General features: G+C 24.8%; 4 protein-coding genes across 4 annotated transcripts; 3 read left to right on the forward strand and 1 right to left on the reverse strand.

Annotated features, from left to right (window-relative positions):
- Nucleotides 1-129: 129 nt before the first annotated feature.
- Nucleotides 130-1997, forward strand: Phum_PHUM338350 (uncharacterized protein; the record flags this gene model as incomplete). The annotated part of the gene is made up of 4 exons (XM_002427682.1): nucleotides 130-232; nucleotides 363-434; nucleotides 577-767; nucleotides 933-1997. The coding sequence occupies 4 exons, from the start codon at nucleotides 130-132 to the stop codon at nucleotides 1995-1997; spliced, it is 1431 nt and encodes a 476-aa protein (XP_002427727.1).
- Nucleotides 1998-3101: 1104 nt separating this feature from the next.
- Nucleotides 3102-5271, forward strand: Phum_PHUM338360 (uncharacterized protein; the record flags this gene model as incomplete). The annotated part of the gene is made up of 7 exons (XM_002427683.1): nucleotides 3102-3311; nucleotides 3394-3601; nucleotides 3687-3940; nucleotides 4022-4180; nucleotides 4271-4483; nucleotides 4599-4773; nucleotides 4844-5271. The coding sequence occupies 7 exons, from the start codon at nucleotides 3102-3104 to the stop codon at nucleotides 5269-5271; spliced, it is 1647 nt and encodes a 548-aa protein (XP_002427728.1).
- Nucleotides 5272-7075: 1804 nt separating this feature from the next.
- Nucleotides 7076-8098, reverse strand: Phum_PHUM338370 (NADH-Ubiquinone oxidoreductase ASHI subunit; the record flags this gene model as incomplete). The annotated part of the gene is made up of 4 exons (XM_002427684.1): nucleotides 7076-7084; nucleotides 7373-7486; nucleotides 7708-7931; nucleotides 8011-8098. 4 exons carry the CDS (start codon nucleotides 8096-8098, stop codon nucleotides 7076-7078), a joined length of 435 nt encoding a protein of 144 aa, XP_002427729.1.
- A 259-nt stretch (nucleotides 8099-8357) lies between these two features.
- On the forward strand, nucleotides 8358-9333 carry Phum_PHUM338380 (thioredoxin domain-containing protein, putative; the record flags this gene model as incomplete). The annotated part of the gene is made up of 3 exons (XM_002427685.1): nucleotides 8358-8540; nucleotides 8677-8878; nucleotides 9050-9333. 3 exons carry the CDS (start codon nucleotides 8358-8360, stop codon nucleotides 9331-9333), a joined length of 669 nt encoding a protein of 222 aa, XP_002427730.1.
- Between the last annotated feature and the right edge of the window lie 600 nt (nucleotides 9334-9933).

Raw genomic sequence — 9933 nt, forward strand, 5'->3', positions numbered from 1 at the left:
GACACGTACACGTATTTGTGATTCATGGAACAAATTTTAACGGTCAAAACATTCTAGTTTGGTTTTTTTATTTTCAAATGTAATACTATATAGTTATAAAAATATTAAAAATATTATCTCGTTTTAATTATGAGACCGACACAGTATTTTTACAACAAAAATTCAAAATTGGATTCTACCGGTATACCTTTAAATACAATGAAAGCAAAGGATTTTGATACGTTAATCACTGGTAAATATTTATGATTTGATTTTAATTAATTAAATGAATTGCTTTTAAATATGACAATAATTTATTGAATTAATAATAAAAAAATCACTGGTGATGTGAAATTTTGTAATTATTCTTAAAATATATTGAGAATTAAGAAAAATAAAAGCAAAATGTCGTACACACTATAAAAGGGATTGGAATTTTTTTGAATTTGGTAAAGGTTTATTGATAAAGTTTACAATTCTTTATTTTTAAAATATGTAATATTTATGAAGATAGTATTAAAAATAAAATCATTGTGCTATGTAATTTATAGTAGATAATATATAATAGTAACATACAAGATAATTTATGGTTGTAAGATTATAATACTCTATTGAGAAAATTATTTAATTTAGGAAAAAAAAGTTTACCTCCTACAAAATTTAGAGAAGGAAGCCAAATATTTAAAATACCTGATTCAAATGCATTACCAATGAAAAAGCAAACTTATAAATCTGGATTTAGTCCATTACGAAGAGTACGTTTAGGAAGAGTTACACAAGATTCGAAGGTAACTAAAAAATAATAATATGTGAATCGTAGATTTATAAAAAATTTTAAATAATAATTATTTTAACTTAATAGTGAACAATAGAGCATTTCTTAACAAAGGTAATTTTTTAGATAAACAGTAAAAAATTCTCATTGAATAATTTTTTTTTTTTTTTTTTTTCAGTCAATGCAAAATCCAAAAATGAGTTTTCGTCCTCATTTTTTAAATTCCAATGCAAAATCATTTTCATCCACAAATACGAGTAAACAGTTAAGAAAAGAATTGGTAGAAAAAATGGTTTTTTTAGCAGAGAATGCTTTAAAAGAAAATAAAGGAGAATATAAACAATCAACTCCTATAAAGCCCATACCAAAGTTGACCCCGAAAAAAACTCCAAAATCCAGAAGTTACATATTGTTGCCAGAATTTGTTAAAAAAGTGCCAGATATAAATGAAATGAGAACCCCTGTGAAAAATTTAATTAAAAAAGAAGTATTTTGTTCATCTGTAAAAAAAACTCCCTCGAAAAAAACACATGCACAAGAAGATAAAAATAAAAAAAATGTTTTACAAAATCCATTGGAACTTGATAATAGTTCTTTATCAACTTCGATTGCCAAGGATGTTATCATAAATGAAATTGGAAATTTTTTTCAATCGTATAACAGTAAAGTAAATTCATTATTTGAAAAATGTATGTCTGTAGACGATAATTTTGAAGAAGAAGTGAAGAAACTTCCAGAAGGTGAAATTTATGATAAGTTTTGCTTTTATCAAGCGGAAAAAGAAGTTATATCAAAAGAATTAATTGAGTTAGATGAAAAATTTGCATGTTCTCTTAAAGAAAAAAAACAAAGTAATGAAAAATTATTGGAATTTATTAATGAAAATCGAAAATTATTCGAAAAACAATTGGGAGTTCATAAAAAATTTGAAAAATCAATTTCGTGTATTTTAAAAAATTACAAAACAAATAATAAATGTGAAAAAAAAGAAAATAATGATTTAGAGGAATGTTCAAAACTTATTCCTAGTAGTAAACAAGAGGAAACAAAAGATTTTTTAAACAAGATTGAAAGTTTTGAAGAAAAAAATAAACCTGTACTTCGAAGATCACTTAGATTGTCGAAACTTCCGAGAAAAATAACAGAATCAACTCCGTCTAAAAAAAAATTATCACATGTGAATAGTAAATCTAAAAATATTTTAAAATCAAAATATTCTACAAGAGTAAAATCTAAAATTTAAATTTTAATTAATCATTATTAAATTTAGGAAATTATTAATAACAATAAGTATCATATATATAGATATCACATGTTGCAATTTTTTTGTTAATAATATATGTAACCTTTTGTGAAAACAAATTTTTCATCATTATTAAATTAAAATTTATTTATTTAAAAGAAAAATTAATAAATAAATAAGAGCAAAGTACTCGTAGGTAGTATTCTACGTATGTTCAAATAAAAATTTTTATATTTAATCTTTTTATATTAATCATACAATTATATTGTTCATGTAATAATTTTATTCGAGAGCTTTAAAGCTTGTATTAATGGCTGCACTAATTTTTTTAACAGTTTCTCAGCTTATTTTCTTATTAAAATTCTTTCCTTTTATTATTATATTTTTAAAAAAAAATTGTAAATAAAATTAATTTTAATATTAAATATGATAAAATATTTTTTAAAAATGTATTTGATCATTTTTGTTTTATTATCCTAATCTATTTATGAAATGTATTAAGTTTAATTTTATAAAACTTTTATTAGAAAGTAGTTTAGTTTTTTTTTCTTTTTTAAACTTTAAAATCTAAGTGAAACTACAGAAATTTTAATTTACAAAATGTTGAATAAAATTTAAAAAATAGATTCAATGTAAAATTATAGAATTCAAAATCATTCGGAAAAAAGTTTAAATTAGAAAATTAAATAAATTTTCCAAAAAAAAATTATGAATAACTTTTAAATATTTTACATGGTAAAGTGTCGTGGAATTAGAATTCTTTCATACGTGATGCATACTTGTCTTACTAACACAACTACTCCTAAAAATGGCGTTTGTATGTTTAGGTCTTACATTTAAAATTTACAAATTTACGAATCCGGATATTATTTAAGCATTTTTTTAAAGATTTTATGCAGTTTTTATAATCGAAATGAGTGAAACATAATCGTTATAAGTTTACCGGGTGTATAGTTTTGTTTGAATTTTTAAATTTGAGTTGTTTCCTTTATGTCAATGAACTCTATTATTTTATTACCCAAGCCTCTTTAAATTATCAGCGGTGAAAATGTTGTAAATAGTGAATTAAATGCAGATGTTGACGAAGAGAGGTAAAATTTTAAAATGGAGACGGAATCCGTCAAATCCGCCTTGAGCGATCAGAGTTCGAAATCTCGAAAGTCCAGACGCAGGAATAGTCATAAAAACCATTCCTTAAGAAGTACTAGAAGTCGTAAATTAGACAACGGTATGGCCCCTTTTCAAACTGCTGTAACTCTAAATGATGATTCTAGAGATGGACAAGAAGTTATCGAAGTTCAAATTCTGCCACAGGTTCCATTAAATTTTTCTTATTGTTTTCTTTTATCTTGCCAAAATTTTATATAGAAAAATTAATGATAAAATAATATTTAAGGATGAAAATTGGGGAGAAAATACAACTGCTGTCACTGGGAATACTTCAGAACAATCAGAATCACTAGAAGATGTAAGTCAGTGGGCCAATGACAGCGACACAGGGTTTGGGTTTGCCTGTCAAAAATTTATTACAACCACCTTGACTGGATTTATTTCTGCTGCAGCATTTTTAAGTCCTTTAGCAATGGTTGTCCTTCCAAAAATCGGTTATTATTTTTCTATATATATATTTAAGTTTTATATTTATTTAATTTTTATACATTTTGTTTAATGTAAAAATTGAATTTTTAGGTGTTTTTAGTGCTTTAAATCCTGCAAACACTGTTAGTCAGCAACACAGATTAGCTTTATTATCTTGCGGAGCAGAGTGCAAAGGTTTATTAGTTTCTTTAGCATTTAAGTTAGTTCTTTTGGCTGCTGGTGCCTGGGCAGTTTTTCTCAGGGGAGCAGTTGCAACAATGCCTAGGATATTTTTATTTAGAGCTGCCGTATTAATTTCAGTATTTGTGTGCACTTTTACTTATTGGCTTTTTTATATCGTTCAGGTAATTATTTAATTTCAATTCAATACTACACAGTTAAAAATTTTAACAAAATTTATTATTCTATCGTTTGTTTATTTACAGGTTACTGAACAAGCTGCACTTGCCTCAGAACCTGATGCTGTAAGGTATTCATCTCTTGTGTCTTATGCTAGCAGTTTAAACGATACACTCCTGTTTATTTTATTCATAGCCGTTGTGTTACTAGAAATAAAACATTTACAACCGACTTATTATATCAAGGTAAAATATAAATATTTCATGTAACATGTACAATAATAAAATTTATTTGGAAATAACAAAATTTTTTTAATTTTGACTAAATATTTTCAGGTTGTAAGAAGTCCAGATGGTGAAAGTAGATCTTATGCAGTTGGTCAACTTAGTATTCAAAGAGCTTCCGTTTGGATTCTTCAAAAGTATTACACTGAATTTTCAATATATAATCCATATTTAGAACGCCTTCCGGTTTCTAAATCTCGAAAAGGAAATGGTTCAAGCTTTAAGTTTTACGAAGTCGATGGGGTTGCCAACAACACATTACAAGTAATATTTTATTTTAAAATTTTTACCTCTTTGAATCAATTCTTTTATATATTACATAATAATAGAAGATAGGATAAATAAAAATAAAAATTGTATGTTTTGTTTATTTAAACAGAATAGCCAATCAAGAGCCATGTTGGCAGCTCATGCTAGAAAAAGAGATTCAAGTCATAACGAACGTTTTTACGAAGAACACGAATATGAAAGAAGAGTCAAAAAAAGGCGAGCCAGACTTGTGACTGCTGCTGAAGAAGCTTTCACACATATAAAACGATTACACAACGATCAAGGTAAGAAATTACAATTTTTTGCTTTACTTAAGAGGAGTAAATCATTTATTTTAAACGAATGAAATTTCAGTGCCAGGAATTCCAATGGATCCCACCGAAGCAGCTCAAGCAGTATTTCCCTCTCTCTCGCGAGCTCTTCAAAAATATCTACGGGTAACTCGTCAACAACCTCGTCACACCGTCGATTCAATATTGAGTCATTTGGCCATGTGTTTGAGACACGATTTGACTCCTAGAGCTTTTCTCGAACCATTTTTAGTGCCTGCACCCGTCATGCAAAACGAAAAAGAACAAAAACCCGTTCAATCTTGGTCTCTTGTGTGCGAAGAACTTCTCTCACGTCCTCTCAGACACGGTACGACGTTTCAATTGAGGCAGAATGACGTTTCACTTCTGTGTCAAGTAAGAACATTGCCACATTTTCACATAATCGAAGAAATCATGGATCCAAAATCTAATAAATTTGTTTTGCGAATAAATTCAGAGACTTCCGTTTGATTTTGGTAAACAAAAATAATAATAATAATAATAATTAACTTTAGGTGATAATTTTTTTTTTTTTTAAAACAAAAGCAGCTTGCATACAATGTTAAAAATTTTATAAATACTCGATAATGATATTTGTGGAGTTATAAGACTAATATTACAGTAAAAATTATTCATTAATTATTTAAAGCATCACAAAGCATTTATTTTAAGCTTAAAAAAAAAAAAAAAAAAAAACTTTTAGTACATAATACTCATAATAATAATAATAAAAATAATAAATTAAGAGTGAACAATATGACACGCAAAACTTTTTTTATTTTTATTAAAAAACAATAAACAAACAGACATTTTTTTTTTTTTAAAGAAAGTATACACACGCAAATAAATTATTAATTATTTTTACATGGTGGACAATAATTTTTATTTTTATCTTTTTTCTCTCTTTTTTTCATTTCTTTTTCAGTCTGTAATGAAATGTATGAAAAAAAAAAAATAATAATAATTAATATTTGTAAATTAAAATAAATAATGATAATGTATTTAAATATGTACTCGATTAAAATATGAATTTTTTTATAAAGTTTTTGTGTAAATGTGAATTTGTAAAAACAAAAAAAAAAGAAAAAGAAGAAAAAGTTTCAAAAGGTTGATTATAAATGCTTATTAAGGGTGACCCTTCTAAAAAAAAAATTTATTAAAGGGACCAAAAAAACATAATAGCTTGCTTAGCTTTATATATAAAATCATATACATATCTAAAAATACATATGTAATATAAATATTAAATATATATTATGTATATTTAAAAAAAAAAAAAAAAAGGAAAACTGATACCAAACGATATGAATTGTTATTTTTCAAAAGTTTCCCCCCCCCCCCCCCCCAGAATAATAATAATATTTTAATTATTTGTAATATTTCTCTCTCTCTCTCTTCATTCCGACAAGAAAAAAGTATTCGTTGTAATTTAAATTATTTTTTTTTTCATAATCGTTTAATCAAAAATAATTAAATCAATGACTACATGTACATTTTCATTTTTTTTTTTTTAACATATGAATAAATTAGTGGTTTTAGCCAAAGATTAATTTTTTTTATAATTATTATTATTATTACTACTTTTTATTGTATTAAAAAAAAAAAAATTTGTTTTAGAGTAAATGTAATTTTTTTTCCCCCTTTTTTTGTAATTTTTTTTTTTATAAAAAAAAAAAAATACTTTTTTAAGTGCATGATATTTATTAATATAATTAAATATATAAAATTATAATTTTTTTTTTCTTTTTTTCCCCCTCCCTCCCTCCCTCCCTTTCTCCTTTCCTCCCTCTTTTTTACATTCAAGTTTTCGATTAGTATTTTGTTGTCGTTTGAATATATTTAAAATTAATTTGTATTATTTTAGGATTGATTAGAATGGAGGAAACAAAAGATGTATTTAAAGTTAAAAAATACAACTGAAATCAATATGTAATAAAGGTAGTCACGTGATTAAGAAAGGAAGAAAGAGAAGATTTGGATTTGGAAAAATTTTTCTTTGGATGTCGTTAAAATTTTCAATGATTATTTCAAAGGATGAAAAAAGATGGAAGAGTTTGTCGCTAAGAACCATATTAAAATTATTGACTTGAAAAGTAACTTTAATTAAAAATTATTTCTGTGTACAATTACATAATATTTTAAATAATATTTTTTTTTTTTTAGCAGGAGTGAGAAATTTAGACAAAAGGGGGATAAGATAAAGGAAATGAAAATTGGATTATTGGACTACTACTGGTTACAAAATATTTTAGTTTTATGACATAAATTTAATTTCCTATCCGGGCTGTTTATATTGAAAAATAGAAAATTATTTTTTTTGTTGATCCTGTAATAATAACAATATTAATAATTTATTTTTATAATATTACAAAAAATGATTTTTCTTATATTTAATGAGAAAAAAATGACTAAATATTTTTTTACGTTTATAATTAAAAAAAAAAAAATGTTTTAAAAAATAATAACTTACATTTTCTAGTTCGAAAGTATAATGTGTTATATGTTTTCCTCCAAGTTGAACTTCTAATGCAGGAACATTTAATATAATGTAGTTTCTAATAAGATAAATTACTGTAACTAAAGTTACAACATATTTAATTAAATGACTGAATATTTGTTTCGGTGTGAGATTGTATGAATCTGGATTAGCAAATTCAGGTAGCAGTATTACAGCTTCCATTGGAACCTAGAATAGAAAAATAAATGTAACATTATTTAATTCTAAGTAAAATTTTTTGTAAATTAATAATAAACTTAGTTTAAACTTGTAAAAGGAATTTTGTAGCAGGGCTCGAATAATCTTTAAAAGTTAATAACAATTAAATGTGTTTAATAATTAACTATTTAATTTGTAACTTATGCATGTGAATAATTGTTGTATTAATACTTTTAATAATGACGACATACTGGTTCGAGAAAATCTCTTCTCATATCAGGAAAATCCCAATGGTGATAAGGATCTCTGTCTTCATATCTTTTGTAATGGGATAAATCTGGATAATCACCTAAAGCATCACCATCATCTGGCATTGGTTGATATTCTTCGGGAAGTAAATTGTATTTTCTTGCAGCGGCATTTCTTTCAGCTTCAGTTTTGGGATAAGGGCCAGGTTTAAAATCAGGATACCAATCTTAAATAAATTTTAATGTTTAATTAATAATTATTCGTATTTATATAATAAAACGAGTTAAATTATTTATTTTACATACGACACTGTTTAACGTTTGATACGGATAGTGTTCGTAAAGAATCCAAAATTAATCGAGAATTGAAACTTTTGGCTAATATCAATGCCATTTTAAAAAAATTTCAATATGTAGGATTTATAGCAGTAGACAGACGAAAAACAATAATTTTCTAAAGGCACGACATTTAAAATTAAACGCATTCATGCATGAAAAACGTAGACTTGTGGTCCATCTTTTGAACAAATGAATTTTTCAATTTTGTGATTGTGCTTATAAAATTAATAATTTATTATTAAAAAATTATTTTTGCGTTGTTAATTAAGTAAAATCATTATTAAGTAAAAAAAATATATTTTTTTTAAATAATAATGGAACCCGAAACCGTACTTAAACATCACGTCTTGCAAGCAACTAAAATAGTTGAGGATCAATTAGATGCCGAACTTGAAAAATTAGATCGTTTGGACACGGATGACTTAAGAAATCTACGAGAAAAACGTTTAAAAGAATTAAAAAAAGAACAGCAAGACAAACAAGAATGGCTTGCACAGGTATGTTGAATATTTTACAAAATGAAAACAAAACCGGTTAGAAAATCCCATTTATGATGTATATATGTAATATACTAAATATAAATTAAATTTTGTTCAGTTTAAAGAATGAAAAATTAAATTTTTTTTTGTTTAGGGTCACGGTCAATATTTACAACTCGATAACGAAAAAGAATTTTTTGAATATGTCAAAATGTCGTCAAATGTCATTTGTGTTTTTTTTAAAACTTCATCGCAGGCATGCGATATATTAGAACATCACATGAAAATTTTATGTACCCAACATTTAGAAGCAAGATTTATGAAAATCGATGTTGAAAAAGCTCCCTTTTTAACCGGTAACTATTATTATTTTGTATAGTTTTTATGATACACATGGAACGTGGGTTTTGAATGAATGAGTCATGGGTGGTAGTTGAATGGAGGATCATAAATTCAAAATGATCATAAAAACTTGTTTGCACAATTTCATAATCATTTATGCCTTTGGGTTGTTATTTTGTTTTAAGGTCGACTCGGAATTAGAGTCATTCCAACAGTTGCACTTATCAAAGATGGAAAAGCTGTCGATTATATTGTCGGTTTTACTCAATTGGGTAATTGTTATGAGTTTTCAACTGAAATGCTCGAATGGAAAATTGCTCAAAGCGGAATAATTAAATATTCTGGAGATTTATCTGTGCCTCCGGATCAAAAGAAAATTCAATTGAATACATTAATGGAACAAAAGAAAACTATAAGGAGTTCAAATAATGCTGGTAACGATTCAGATGATGAATTTTTAAACAACTAAAATTTACTCTATGGTAAATTTTTTTCTCTTTCTTTCTCTTTCTTAACATTTTAAGTTAAATCCTTTTTTCTTCTTCTAACTTATTTTTATTATTATTATTATTATTAATTTGACCCATTTTTTTTTTTTTTAAAAGCACAAAATTAATAAAAAAAAAAAAATGTTGTGCCTTTGACTTTTGCAATAAAACATAAAATTTTTTTAACATTGAATAATTAATCATTATTATTATTATTATTAATTAAAAATTTTTTTTTTTTAATATTTGTAAATAAATGAAATTTATTATTTAAACAAATTGATTTTCAAATAATTATTATTGTTAATCAAAGGAGAAAAAAAAAATGCATTTAATTTTTATAAATAAAAGTATTATAACTTATTAACAAATACATTTTATATTTAAAATATATATATATATATAAATAAATTAAATTATTTAATAATAAATTATAAATATTGAAAATAATAATAATAATAAATATAATATAGACTTTTCTATTTCTATTTCAATATTTGAATGGATTTTCACATTCACATTCACATTAATGAGTCATAATTTACATAAAATTATTTTTAATAATTTTTCTGTGTTACATA

This window comes from Pediculus humanus, genomic scaffold, assembly GCF_000006295.1.
Source record: "Pediculus humanus corporis 1103172107745 genomic scaffold, whole genome shotgun sequence".
NCBI lineage: Eukaryota > Metazoa > Arthropoda > Insecta > Psocodea > Pediculidae > Pediculus > Pediculus humanus.